The 14,592-nt window shown below is 47.2% G+C and overlaps 1 protein-coding gene across 2 annotated transcripts in view; it reads left to right on the top strand.

Annotated features, from left to right (window-relative positions):
* LOXL1 (lysyl oxidase like 1) overlaps positions 1 to 14,330 on the top strand; it is a 41,505-nt gene extending 27,175 nt beyond the window's left edge. The window contains exons 2-7 of one of the 2 annotated variants that reach the window (XM_073363081.1): positions 3,794 to 3,902; positions 5,823 to 5,960; positions 6,728 to 6,872; positions 8,334 to 8,429; positions 9,346 to 9,461; positions 10,870 to 14,330. In XM_073363081.1, coding sequence (XP_073219182.1) covers positions 3,794 to 3,902; positions 5,823 to 5,960; positions 6,728 to 6,872; positions 8,334 to 8,429; positions 9,346 to 9,461; positions 10,870 to 10,876 — 611 coding nt within the window. In that variant the 3' untranslated portion in view covers positions 10,877 to 14,330. Of the gene's footprint in view, positions 1 to 3,793; positions 3,903 to 5,822; positions 5,961 to 6,715; positions 6,873 to 8,333; positions 8,430 to 9,345; positions 9,462 to 10,869 lie in introns of both variants that reach the window. The other variant, XM_073363080.1, reaches the window with a different exon arrangement.
* Positions 14,331 to 14,592: the final 262 nt, after the last annotated feature.

The raw sequence follows: 14,592 nt of genomic DNA, 5'->3' as shown, positions 1-14,592 counted from the left end.
GCCCATACTTCTTTAACTTGCTGGCAAGAATACTGTGGGAGACCGTGTCAAAAGCTTTGCTAAAGTCAAGGAACAACACGTCCACGGCTTTCCCCTCATCCACAGAGCCAGTTATCTCATCATAGAAGGCAATTAGATTAGTCAGGCATGACTTGCCCTTGATGAATCCATGCTGACTGTTCCTGATCACTTTCCTCTCCTCTAAGCACTTCAGAATTGATTCCTTGAGGACCTGCTCCATGATTTTTCAAGGGACTGAGGTGAGGCTGATTGGCCTGTAGTTCCCCGGATCCTCCTTCTTCCCTTCTTTAAAGATGGGCACTACATTAGCCTTTTTCCAGTCGTCCGGGACCTCCCCCAATCGCCATGAGTTTTCAAAGATAATGGCCAATGGCTCTGCAATCACATCCGCCAACTCCTTTAGCACTCTTGGATGCAGCGCATCCGGCCTCATGGACTTGTGCTCGTCCAGCTTTTCTAAATATTCCCGAACCACTTCTTTCTCCACAGAGGGCTGGTCACCTCCTCCCCATGCTGTGCTGCCCAGTGCAGTAGTCTGGGAGCTGACCTTGTTCGTGAAGACAGGGGCAAAAAAAGCATTGAGTACATTCGCTTTTTTCACATCCTCTGTCACTAGGTTGCCTCCCTCATTCAGTAAAAGACACACACTTTCCTTGACTTTCTTCTTGTTGCGAACATACCTGAAGAAAGCCTTCTTGTTACTCTTAACATCTCTTGCTAGCTGCAACTCCAGGTGTGATTTGGCATTCCTGATTTCACTCCTGCGTGCCCGAGCAATATTTTTATACTCTTCCCTGGTCATCTGTCCAATCTTCCACTTCTCGTAAGCTTCTTTTTTGTGTTTAAGATCAGCAAGGATTTCACTGTGAAGCCAAGCTGGTCGACTGCCATATTTACTATTCTTTCTACACTTTGGGATGGTTTGTCCCTCTAACCTCAATAAGGATTCTTTAAAATACAGCCAGCTCTCCTGGACTCCTTTCCCCCTCATGTTATTCTCCCAGGGGATCCTGCCCATCAATTCCCTGAGGTTGTCAAAGTCTGCTTTTCTGAAGTCCAGGGTCCGTATTCTGCTGCTCTCCTTTCTTCCTTGTGTCAGGATCCTGAACTCGACCATTTCATGGTCACTGCCTCCCAGGTTCCCATCCACTTTTGCTTCCCCTACTAATTCTTCCTGGTTTGTGAGCAGCAGGTCAAGAAGAGCTCTGCCCCTAGTTGGTTCCTCCAGCACTGACAACAGGACATTGTCCCCTACACTTCCCAAAAACTTCCTGGATTGTCTGTGCACCGCTGTATTACTCTCCCAGCAGATATCAGGGTGATTGAAGTCTCCTATGAGAACCAGGGCTTGCGATCTAGTAACTTCCGTTAGTTGCCAGAAGAAAGCCTCGTCCACCTCATCCCCCTGGTCCGGTGGTCTATAGCAGACTCCCACCATGACATCACCCTTGTTGCTCACACTTCTATACTTAATCCAGAGACTCTCAGGTTTTTCTGCAGTTTCATACCGGAGTTCTGAGCAGTCATACTGCTCTCTTACATACAGTGCAACTCCCCCACCTTTTCTGCCCTGCCTGTCCTTCCTGAACAGTTTATATCCATCCATGACAGTACTCCAGTCATGTGAGTTATCCCACCAAGTCTCTGTTATTCCAATCAGATCATAATTCCTTGACTGTGCCAGGACTTCCAGTTCTCCCTGCTTGTTTCCCAGGCTTCTTGCATTTGTGTATAGGCACTTGAGATAACTTGCTGTTTGTCCTGCTTTCTTAGCATGAGGCAGGAGCCCTCCCCTCTGGCACTCTCCTGCTCATGCTTCCTCCCGGTATCCCACTTCCCCACTTACCTCAGGGCTTTGGTCTCCTTCTCCTGGTGAACCTAGTTTATAACCCTCCTCACTAGGTTAGCCAGCCTGCTTGCCAAGATTCTCTTCCCTCTCTTCGTTAGGTGGAGCCCATCTCTGCCTAGCACTCCTCCTTCTTGGAACACCATCCCATGGTCAAAGAATCCAAAGCCTTCTCTCTGACACCACCTGCATAGCCATTTGTTGACTTCCACGATTCAACGGTCTCTACCCAGGCCTTTTCCTTCCACAGGAGGATGGACGAGAACACCACTTGCCCCTCAAACTCCTTTATCCTTCTTCCCAGAGCCACATAGTCTGCAGTGATCTGCTCAAGGCCATTCTTGGCAGTATCATTGGTGCCCACGTGGAGAAGCATGAAGGGTTAGCGATCAGAGGGCTTGATGAGTCTCGGCAGTCTCTCTCTCACATCATGAATCCTAGCTCCTGGCAAGCAGCAGACTTCTCGGTTTTCCCGGTCGGCGTGGCAGATAGATGACTCAGTCCCCCTGAGGAGAGATTCCTTTACCACCACCACCCGCCTCCTTCTCTTGGGAGCGGTGGTCATGGAACCCCCATCCCTAAAACAGTGCATCTCATGCCTTCCAATCGGCAGAGTCTCCTTCTGTTCCCTTCCCTCAGATGTATCATCTAGTTCACTCTCCACATTAGTACCTGTGGAAAGAACATGAAATCAGTTGCTTACCTGCATCATGCACCCCTTTCAGTGCGAAGGAAGGTAAATATTGGCCCTTCACCTCTTCTCATAACTAGATTAGCTCCCTATTTGCCACCTTCTATACTTTTGCCAAATATTAATCTCTCTCCCGTTATATCTCAACTAGAGTTACGGTGCCCCATACTCCAGCAAGGCAGCATCATCCTGGAAAAAAGCAACCCTTTTGTAGAGTTGTAATGATCATTCTCCTCTCACTAAGTCCCAGTATCCAGTTTGTGAGATGTTGGTTTCACAGGCCATGTCTACACTATAAAGTTTAATCAGTGTAAGTTATGTTAGCATTCTGCCACCAAGTTTTGTATATTGCCCAAGTGTGTTTCACCGCAAGCCTATCCCCAGATCCTTTCCCTGATCAGAATTCCTGAAACTTGTGTTTGTAATGTCCTAGTGAAATCCCTGGGGCCAAGATTATGCCCTCCCCTTTCTGAGTATGACACATTCTGAGTTCAGTGGAACATTGAGAGAAAATTTAAGCAATCAGATTGTCTAATGCAGAGCGCATTAGTTCCCTGGAAAAGCCCTGTCAGTACCACCTGTAACCATCACAGCACCCAGATCTAGAATGCACAGCTTCTTGGCAGCCTCTTTTCCTTTTCAGATTCACCCAGAGAGGTGGTGTGGTCTAGCCAAAAGGAGTGAATAGATCAAAAGCTTCCATTACTGATTTCTGTGCTATCACTTGTCTGTGGATTCCCTGGCATGTTACCAAGGCTGTTAATCTTTCATGCCCACTAAATTCACTTTAAAAAATAAATAATTAAATAGGAAGAACTCATTTCTGGTGCTGTCTCCCAGCCAGGTTGGTACTAAGGTAATTGCTATCTCCGCTGGTTTGGAAGGAAAAAGAAGCCACAATCCACTGCAAATCTGATGGGTAACCCAGCCAATGGAATCTTTCATTTAATCAGTTCCAGGAGGCTGGATGAAGCAGGCTGCCTTTGAAAATGTAAGTTTGATTTGCCAATGAAACGGAGGTGGGAGGGGGGAAGTGAAGAGGATTTCCATCTTTAGCTGAAATTAAAAAAACATGGCAGTCACCAAGGCAAGCTTTCCCAATGAGATTAGGAGCAGCTGCCTCCAAGTCTGAGAATACTGCTTTGTCAGACGCACATAGCGAGCAGCTCCTGTTAGTCTTTAAGTGGCTGATGTATTTTCAGGCTTTTCTCAGGCTGCGTCTCTATCTTTTACAGGCCTCCCTGACTTAGTACCTGATCCAAACTATGTCCAGGCCTCCACCTACATCCAGAGAGCTCACCTCTATTCTCTCCGCTGTGCCGCTGAGGAAAAGTGCCTCGCCAGGTAAGGAGATGCGTGACTCCATGTTGCCAACGCTTGTGATTATACATGAGTATTGTACTATTTGGGGTTCTCCCTGAAGCCCCAGTTCCTGGAGTCAGGAGATTAGGGAAGAATCTGAACTTTCCTATATAAAAGAAGTTTCTAACCCTCGTGGTTGCAGAGAAAAGCTGGACAACTTAAAGGCTCAGAAACCTGAAGGCAAAGAAAAATAATCCAATTTTTTTCAGTCTCATGATTTTTAAACAATCTCATGATTTTTGAATGTTTGGAGTTCATGATACTGTTGTCGCTACCTTAGTATTAATGATGGGCCAGCCAAAAATCTGGTTGAATTTGGAAAGCTTCCGGTGTTAACTCAGAGGTGCGCAAATTTGGCCAGCAAAAGCACTAAACAGGAAGTCTAGGAGAGAATGAATCTGAGGATTGTTGTTTTACTGTTGTACAGCCCTTTTCTGCACATGTCCAGATTTCTGAGAAGGGACAAAAAATTTCAATGAAAACCATTTTTAATAGAAAAAAATCATTTGTGCCCATGAAAATCTACCTTCATTCACTGTGGATACAATGGAATGTGAAGATTCGTGTAACTGTTCTTTCTAGTTCATACACTGAATATATTGGTGATTGATATTCTATTAAATTAGAGGTTTCAGAGTAGCAGCCGTGTTAGTCTGTATACGCAAAAAGAACAGGAGGACTTGTGGCACCTTAGAGACTAACAAATTTATTTGAACATAAGCTTTCATGAGCTACAGCTCACTTCATCGGATGCATAGATAGATAGATAGATGCCACCATCACTAATAGTCTCTGGAATTTACTTGGCATTTCTGTAGCTGCTTAAGGCAGTGCTGTGCTGAATATAATGAAACATTGCCTTTGCTTGGTGAGGACCAGATTCTGATACAGCTGGTCACATTGGGTAGTATCTTACTCTGTACATAGTGCCATTAACACCAGTGTAGTAAGGTGATGTTTGACAGGAGTAAGGGTATCAGAATCTGGCCTTAATTAAGCAGATGTGCCTTGGAATGCACAGTATTAGCAGATGCGGCTCATATATTAATGAGGGGCTGGGTTATTTTACGTGATGTATTTTTGTTCCCCTTGCAATGACTCATCTCAGCTTCCCTGCACTGTAAAGTTTAGAGCGCACATAGAATTGCAATCAGTTCCTGTGCTCAAAATGAACTTTGTGTGAAGGGCCCACTTGGAGCTGGGCAGCTGTTCTCAGCTGGACTCTTAGCACCACTTAAACCCAACAATTAAGCAATTGATGCCTCAGCCTTGTCACGCTCTGTATAACCCTTCTCCTCCAATGGGGTAGCAGAGCCTTTCCCTCCCCCTCCCCCTCCCCCGCCCTCCCTCCCAGGGGCAGGTTATGACAAGCTGAACTGAACAAATAATGAATTTTTTTGTTTGGCTGAAGAAAAGACGGGTTCAATTAAAACAAAAACCATGTTTTTCAAAACATTTCATTAAATCAAAAACTTGGAAAATCTAATTTTGGAATGTTGCAGTTGTTTTGAAATTACCGGTAATCTGCTTTCAAGTTTTGTGTTCTGATTCAGCCAACTTTGTGTGTTTTCACCACCACCACCCCTTTGTTTTTTTTAACCAGCCACACTGGAAAAGAAAATGCTGCTTCAAACTGAATAGCTGAAACGAAAAGTTTTGACTTAAAATCAAACCCAGAAGGGATACATCAGCTTTAACCCGAATTCAGGAACAGTTTCTGAGCTAAAAAATAAAATAAAATGCATTTTTCAGCAAAAAAATCTATTCACTGAAAAAAATTCCCTCTGCTCCAAGTAGAAGCTCCATCCCTCAGCCCATCCAGTGCTCAGATGTCACCAGCTGTTTTCAGGGTGAAGTGACTTTCACCCATCTCCCCCATTTCCTTCCTTTTAACCCCTTCAGCACTGCCTACACCCCCGAGGCCACCGACTACGACATCCGGGTGCTGCTGAGGTTCCCGCAGCGGGTGAAGAACCAGGGCACAGCAGACTTCCTGCCCAACCGCCCCCGCCACAACTGGGAGTGGCACAGCTGCCACCAGTAAGTTGAGGAGAACTTGGCACTCCTCAGCAACTTACTAGTCCATCTCTGGGTGACAGGGCCTTGCCAAGGGGACCTTCCTTTGGTGGGCAGAGGCTGGTATCCAGCCGTGGGGAGCCACCCAGGCTGGTTCAGGGTGAGGCTCGGTTCAGTAAAGTAGCTTGAGTACATGCTTCAGCGTTTTGCTGAACTGGGATCTAGGTCAATATGCTGAGGATTAGAGCCACCCCTGGCTATAGATCAATGGACTTGCCTCCTCCATTCCCACCTTACTTTCCTCTCTCCATTTTCTCATTCCCTCACTCCAATCCTTTTCTTCTTTCTTTTTTCCTCTGCTCCTCTTTTCTTTCATCCTTTCTCTGCAATATTTATTTATCCCACCCCACAAACCCAAAACCATTTCCCTGCCAGCTCCTCCTCTTGTCTCCATGCTGCTCAGAGTGAGTATCCTGTGCTGATCCCAAAGGGTCAGGCCACATCATCACGGACCCCTGAACTGAGTGCCACGGGCAAAGAGAAGTTTGGGCTTCTAATGTTGTGACCTATGCATTGTGGGAGCAGGTGGCTTTCAAGAAGCCGCACACTCCATCGCTCAGAGCCCCAGCATTTTCTAAATGTGGGGTGGGGAGGATCTGGGATCCTGCCACTTTCCCTGCCCCCGCCCACTCCTGGGCTGCTCTGGTGCCCCTGCACCCACCCAGCATATATCTGTGAATATCACTGTGGTACATGCTTCTGCCCTGGGTTTCCCCCAGGCACTACCACAGCATGGACGAGTTCAGCCACTACGACCTGCTGGATGCGGCCACAGGGAGAAAGGTGGCCGAGGGCCACAAGGCTAGCTTCTGCCTGGAGGACACCACCTGCGACTTTGGGAACCTGAAGCGCTATGCCTGCACTTCACATACCCAGGTGAGAGGAGGAGGAGATGTGTCCAACGAATTCAGGGCCACTCTACCGTCTGGCTGCAATTTAGTGCAGGGCTTTCTTCCCCGACCATCCCAGTCTCCCAGGACACCCAGCTGTGAGTGGGCAGGAAGAGTCACCTATGGGAGCTGCGGAAGGGATTAGTGAGTGTCTGGACCTGGTCAGGAATCTCCCTCACTCAGGGCATCATGCCAGTGCAGGGGTTACACCTCCCTCTGGAATTTCAAGCAGGCTCAGGTGGGCATGTCCTATTGATTTCCTGGCACAGGCACTGGAGCCCTCCCCAAAGGGCGGGGGGGTCGATCCCACCCCCTGCGAAGCCAGAGGGGCGCCGGGGAGCGAAAGCAGACCCCTGCCTGTGTCCCGGGCTCCCCGCCCAGGGCAGGTAGAGGGACCCACGCTCCCCACAGCTGCCCATGCAGCTCTCCCCAACCTGGCTCCAGCCCAGGAGGGAGGGGGGCTCGGAATCGTAGCCCAGCCATGATAAGAGCCAGGCGGGCAGCTGTGCGGAGCCTGGGTCCCTCCACCTGCCCTGGGCGGGGGACACGGGCCAGGGATGCCCTCAGCAGCCCCCCACACTCCAGGCAGGTGGAGGGACCCAGTCTCCGCACAGCTGCTGCCTGGGCTCCCTAGGTGGGCTCCCTCCATGCTAGCCTGGCTGTGGGGGGGCTGGCTTGGGGGGGAGAGGAGGGGAAGGGTCGGAGTCCACCCCAGTGAAAAGTGTACCAGCCAGGCCCCACTTCCCCGGTTCTGGCTCCTCTGTTTCCTGGGCTTGCCCAGCGCAGGGAAAGGAGAGGCACCCAGGGCAGCAACATCTTTGGCTGAGCATTCGGTAGTGCTTTTGTATGTATATATGTATATAGGATTAGTCTGCACTCCACGCTTGAATCTTTCTGATGCTCAGATATATAGGGCTGAGCAAAACACAGATGCACCAATTTTTCCTGAAATGAAATAAAATAGTTATTCCAGATGGGCACAGCAATCCACTCCAGTATTTTCATATAGCCATCACAGGCATTACATTTGCTGGACAGTCCTCAGACTGCTTGTTCCCTTCGCATTCAAAATGCCTGAACTGGATGATTGTGTCCACCAGGAATGGACTCTGCATGCAAACCTTGGGAAGGAGAAAAACCTGAACTAGATTCCTTTGCCCACATGGAATGGACTCTGCAATACAGCTCCTGGGAGAAAAACATGTGTTTTGCAATAGTAAACGTTGCAGACTAGACAGGCCACCTGCACAGAATTGAGCAGTGTGGGTAATTCCTGAACATATTTCTATATAAAGAAAGAGAGGGAACAACAGAAAACGAAAAATGAGAAATGCTAAAGATAAAAAGCAAAGTCCATACCCTGTGTTATGCAGGAGGTCAGACTAGATGAACTGATGGCTCCGTGTGGGCCCTATGAATTGTGAGCACTGCTCTCTCCTTTTGTCAGGGCTTGAGTCCCGGTTGCTATGACACCTACAATGCCGACATTGATTGCCAGTGGATTGACATAACAGACGTTCAGCCTGGAAATTACATCCTAAAGGTTGGTTTCCCTGTATGTAGAGCTTCTCTGTACGGGCCATTGCCATGAATAGAGCTAGGCAGTTACTCGTGAAATCCATGGTGAATTTAGTGCTGGATTTTGGTTTGTGTGTGTCCACGGCCCCATTGCTAGTCCCCTTGGTTGTGAACATCCATCCTCAAAGCATGTGAATAACATGGCTGATCAGACATTTGTTTGAGGACAGAAGCAGCTGCACGGAGGGCCCAGTCACAAGCTACACATTGGCAATTAGAAGTAACAGTGGGGGTGGGGGAGAGGTATGAAAATGAAACAATAGCTGGTAACCCCAAGAACAGATGGAAAGAAAGCCATTGTGTACTCATACTCAAACACATTTTTAGGACCAAATTAAGCCCTGCTACGAGTGGGCACAATGCCATTCGGTTCAAGGGAAGCTAAGCCCAATTACACCAGCGCTGAATTTGACTCTCTTTGTTTACAGCTTTCTTTTTTTGACCATTTGCTACAGTGAAGCAAGATGGTTGCATCAGGATAACAAACTGTTTTCTTGGAAGAAAGTGGAGGTGTTTTACCTGTAGAAGAAACCATAAAAGTAGAATAGCAAAACTGCCCATGATAGTTTAGTTCCCTAAAAGGAATAACACCCACACCAACCCCGTAAATAATGTGCATTTTTCATTGAAAAAAATTCTAGTTGTACATTATCATGTGTTTACAGTAAAGCCCAGGGACCTGCCAAGAACTGGGCCCCATTGCACTAGGTGCTGTACAGCCACAGAGTAGTAGCTAGTCCTTGTCCTAATTTACAAGCTAAATAGACAAGTTAGACACAAGGGGTCTAACACACAGTTACATCTCTCTCACTCGCTCTCTCTCTCTCCACTGACTATCAGAGGAACTGTTTCCTGATGTGGTCTTTGTCTTGTTTTCTCAGGTTCAAGTGAACCCCAAGTACCTGGTGCTGGAGTCTGACTTCACCAACAATGTTGTGAGGTGCAATATTCACTATACTGGACGCTACGTTGCCACTACAAACTGCAAAATTGCCCAGTAAGAGCACTGGTGAAACTCTCCCACTCCTTGTGTGTTTGCCTGGGTTCTTCCATTACTGTGGTATCCAGGCATCTCACCTCTTTCTTTTTCTGCCTCCATCACTTCTTGGTGGTGTAGACTTACAGATCAAAAGGGAAATGTAAGGATGGAGCTGCCAGGGAGCTGCTGTTGGGGAGGGGCATGGGAAATGCAGAAATGGTACTTGAATCAGGGGTGGGGAAAGGGTCTTTCCAGAACTAGACCTGAGGGTCTAGTGCAGCAGTTCTCAAACTTCATTGCATCATGACCCCCTTCTGACAACAAAAATTACTACATGACCCCAGGAGGGGGGACCGAAGACTGAGCCCACCCGAGCCCTGCCGCCTGAGCCCCATTGCCCCCCGTTGCGGGGGCAAAGCTGAAACTCAATGGCTTCTGCCCTGGGCAGGGAACATGTAACCTTAGCCCTGGGTGGCGGGGCTTGTCCTTCAGACTTGCTGGGGCCTAGGGCCAACACCAGTCTTGGGGACCCCATTAAAATGGGGTCCCAAGCCACAGTTTGAGAATCCCTGGTCTAGTGGAGCAACAGTTGGCACCTGAAATGGAGTTGTTCTGTGTCCAGCTGCCACCTTCAGAATAATCTGCTCCCCAAGCAGCCCTTTGCCACAGAACAAAAAACAACTTGCTCTGCTCCCTTATTCAGTGTTAGGCTGTGGTCTCATCAACACCATTCCCGTGAGATGTCTGCGGGATTCCTGCCAGGCACTGCTACGGGTCCTGGGAGCTGTTTCCCTCGTCAGTGCTCCATGCCACAGTGGGACAGGATGCCTTGCCGGCATTCTATGAGTTGTGAATCTCAATTAAACTCACAGGCTGAAATCCTTGCCCCATTAACATCAATAGGAGCTTTGCCATTGATTTTAGTGGGGCCAGAGTTTCATCCATAGGTCCTCCAGATCCCAGGGAAGACCAGGCTGTATTGTATGGGATCTGGGATTTCCAGATTGCTCTGTAGCTTTCTGGTGCCTAACTCCCTTTCAGGATCTGGGCCATGGTGGGTGTGCTAGTTGACAGCTGAACCTTAGCTGGGCTACCCCTCCCTTCACATAACAAGCCACAATAAAGTTACTCCCATTTTTCCACTGAAACTTTTTTTCAGTGGAAATTAGCTTTTTGACCAAAAATTAAAATATTCATTTTGGTCATTATTATTGCAGATTTTCTGTGCACACTTTCAGTAAACATTTTAGTTTTTCAGTTTAGTTTTTGGTTTTCAAAGATTGAAAATTTTTACTAAATGCATGTTTGCCATAATAAGGGGTCGGGGGACAGAGATGACACAGGACTTTTTTTTTCCCCCTTCCTAAAAATAATGAGCATTTTCCAACCAGTCTGCCTGCTGAGTGCTCTTATTTTCCTCTTGCAGGTCGTGATCCACACAGGGAGGGGTGCATGAGACCTGACCCCACCTCCCAACCCAAATTCAATGCTTTCAAGATGGCATTTGAGATGTCAGCTTCTGAGGTGCATGATACAGTGGGGCATCAGATGTTTGTCCATTCCAGCAGCCCCTGGAGACAAAAAAAGTATTTCTCAATTTTAAGAACATGAGGGAAATGAGCGTGATTATTTTAAATATTTTTATACTTAACTTTTCTTCGATCTTTGGGGCTTTTCTCTGTTTCCACGTGGAGTTTGCTGATGATTTAGGTTAAATAAAACAAGGGTTATTACTGTACCAGGCACTACCAATATCTGTAGATTACATGCTATATCGGTAGATAGCTCTATAGTCTAAACTGTGCCCTGCTGTACAATATGGGGCTGTATTTTTGTGCAGGTTTGCTAGTGACATTACAAATCCTAGCCCCCAGCCTCACAGTAAGAATACAGCTGTAATCTGGGTGTATTTTATTTTGTATAATCTGACACCAACACACTCCAAATAGGAATTAAGGTGGAAAGTTTCAAATGCGACCTCTGGTTTTGTCTACGTTCCTGAGTGCCCAGTCTAAGACTTCTAGGGTCTGATTGTCAGAGGTACTGAGCACCTGCAGTTCCCATTGCCTTCAGCTGGAATAGTGGGTATTCAGGGCTTCTGAAATCAAGCCCAAATTGTTCTGTTTTAGGACACCCAACGTTTAGCCAAATCTCTAGGGCTAAAATCTTCTTTCAGTACCTTTAATGTTACAAGTCATTGACCCAGGCCCCATTGTGCTAGGTGCTGTTCAGATACAGAACAACAAACTGGTCCCTGTCCAAATAATTTACAACTTAAGTAAAGCAATGCAACGTCACTCAGTACTGACGTCACAGTCAGAGGGCACTGCATTTAGCCATATAAAATAGTCAGAGGGGTTACTCCTGATTTACACTGGTGAACGTGAGATCAGACTCTGTCAGGGAGTTTTAATTTTTATTCAGTTTAAAGGGATGCTGTCAACTGAATATTTATATTTTGTTTAAAAAGCCAGAAGGGATTAAAAAATACCTAATATGACTGGAAATATCTTAGTTTATAATTTAAAAGAAAAATAATAATCACATCAGGTTGTTTTATAATTTTTTAAAAATTAGTGTTAAACTTTCCCCTACAGCGTTGTGAATCCAAACACCAACAGGACAGGGGGATTGTGACAGGCTTCCCACAGGGTGCCACCTGGAACTGGGGTACCACTGAGCCTTCTGACCCACAAGCCTGGGCTCTCTCTCACACTGTACTGCTGTGACAAGCTGCAGATATGCTCCTGGTCTTACATTTCCACCAGCATATACAGAGGTAGGAACACACCCAGCTGCAGTTACATGCAGGGTCTCTGACTAGCCACTGCACAAACCAACAGTAGAAAGGCTAAAACCAAAGTAACTCTCAGCTCCCCAGTCACCACCCCCCTCTGGAGCATAAACCCAAAATTATACTGTCTTGCGCTGCACAGGGAACTACAGCATAAGCTCATAGATTTCTCCACTTCCCCCCTCAATGTGGAGAGGAATATACAACAGCCTATCTGAGCTAAAATTCCTATGCACTTCATTCCAAACTCACTGGTTTAGATTAAAACGTAAAATAAATTTATTAATTACAAAAGATAGATTTTAAGTGATTATAAGGGCTAGCAAACAGATCACAGTGAATTACCCAGCAAATAAACAAAAACGCAACCTAAACTTATTATCCTAGAGAGATTGGATATAAATAGCAGATTCTCACCCTAACTGATGGTACAGACTTGTAGATTCTTAAGGCACAAGCTGCATTAGCTTTACATCTTGGGTTTCTCAGGTCTTCATACACAGGCTAGAAATCCCTTTAGCCTGGGTCCAGCACTTCCTCCAGTTCAGTTTTTGTTCCTCGGACGTTTCCAGGAGTCTTCTCGTGTGGGGAGTCACTCCATTGCCTTATATAGCTTTCGCATATGAGATGAGGTCACTCCATTGCCTTATATAGCTTTCGCATATGGTGGGAACCCTTTGTTTTAAAACTTGGTTCCCAGCCCAATCTGTGGAAAAATACTAACATCTGGAGTCCAGAGACATGTAGTCTGGTCACATGACCTTGCAGTGTTATAGCAGCCATTGCTTACAGGCTGGTCAAAACGCCTACAGGAAGATTAAACATTCCACAGTCCATTTTTTTGCTGATGGGTCATCAGCCCCGTCTGACTTATTCATTGTTGTACCTGAAAGGCTGGCTGTGCGTGTTTTCCAGAGTAATCCTGTAGCAAGTCGCTGACTCACCAGCGTGGCACCTCCTGCTGGTCACCCGGGAATTAGCTCAATTCCAGCACTCAGAGTGCCTCCTGCTGGCCAGTGTCCCTCCTGCCCCAGGCCCCGTGTCCCTCCCAGTCCCTAGTGCCCCTTTCTTTGCAGTGCTGCCCTGCAGCAGTGCCCCCACACTCTGGGTCTCCCCTCCCAGGGGAACCCCCTCCCTCTATGCCCACCTTGCCTCAGTGACTACTGCCAGTCGTCATTTAGCCCCCTTTCTCTGGGACAAACTTCAGTCTGTAATGGCCACTCATCATTGGCAAGGGGGTTGGACCAGCTGCCTCTGCCTATCCCCGGCTGCACCTTTAACAAGGCCGCAACTGGAGCTCTCCAGCTCCTGTTGCCCTTCCCCAGCATTGCTCTGCTTCATAGAATCATAGAATCATAGAATCATAGAATATCAGGGTTGGAAGGGACCCCAGAAGGTCATCTAGTCCAACCCCCTGCTCAAAGCAGGACCAATTCCCAGTTAAATCATTCAGGTACCCTGTGCTCCCAGGCAGCTAGGTCCTTCCCACTCCAAGGCTGGCGTGAGTAAATTCAGTGTGACTATGCTAAGGGGTACTGCATTAAGTACCCCCAGGATATGTCTATACCACAAAAGCTGAGCAGGGCCAGTCTACCGGGGTTAGCATGAATCCAGCTAGAATGGCTAACAATAGCAATGAAAACAGCACAGGGCAGGTGTACAGCCCCAGCATGAGCCCTGGGTATGTACTCAGCTTCCTAGCCCACGCTGCACTGTCTTTCTGGTTGTTGTTACCTGCACTGGATTCGAGCTAGGTAGGTTATGCTAGGCTGTGCACAGCTCTTGCAGAGTAGATACACCCTAAGTAATACTATTGCAGGGACAGCTGCTGCTGCATATGGTGTTATATTTCCCCAGGCTCCATAACGGAGGAGAGAGAGAGTGGGCCTCAGAACGAAGCCTCGGAGCCAAATAATACCCTGTCCCCCCTGAACTTTGGATCTGAACCCAGCCTTTGTGAATCAGGACCGAGGCTTCTGGTCTTGCGCCACAACAGTATTGAGTAGCCTAATGAACCCATATGTGATCAGTGAAAGGTTTAAAGCTATTACAGGTTATACAGTGCAGCTATATTTGTGAGCCAACCAATGAAATAAAATCCTTTTTCAATCACTATGATGCAGGAAATTAGCATTATTATTGATGTACCAAGCGCTCTTTGCCATTGTATCTGATACTATAATATATGGCAATGACTAGCAGAGCTGTTAAAGGACTAGAGCTACCCTGGACTGAGTTCTTAACCATCTGCCTGATGTGACATGGATGGCCCCCGCTTCCACACTCCCCCCTTCCCCTCCGTGCTGGATCAGGAATGAAAATGAGGAATCCACTTATCAGTGACTCTGGAGAGGC

The sequence above is a fragment of the Lepidochelys kempii genome, chromosome 10 (genome assembly GCF_965140265.1).
Source record: "Lepidochelys kempii isolate rLepKem1 chromosome 10, rLepKem1.hap2, whole genome shotgun sequence".
NCBI classification, from domain to species: Eukaryota; Metazoa; Chordata; order Testudines; family Cheloniidae; genus Lepidochelys; species Lepidochelys kempii.
Note: the sequence above shows the minus strand (reverse complement) of the source record. Positions and strands in the feature narration are given on the sequence as shown.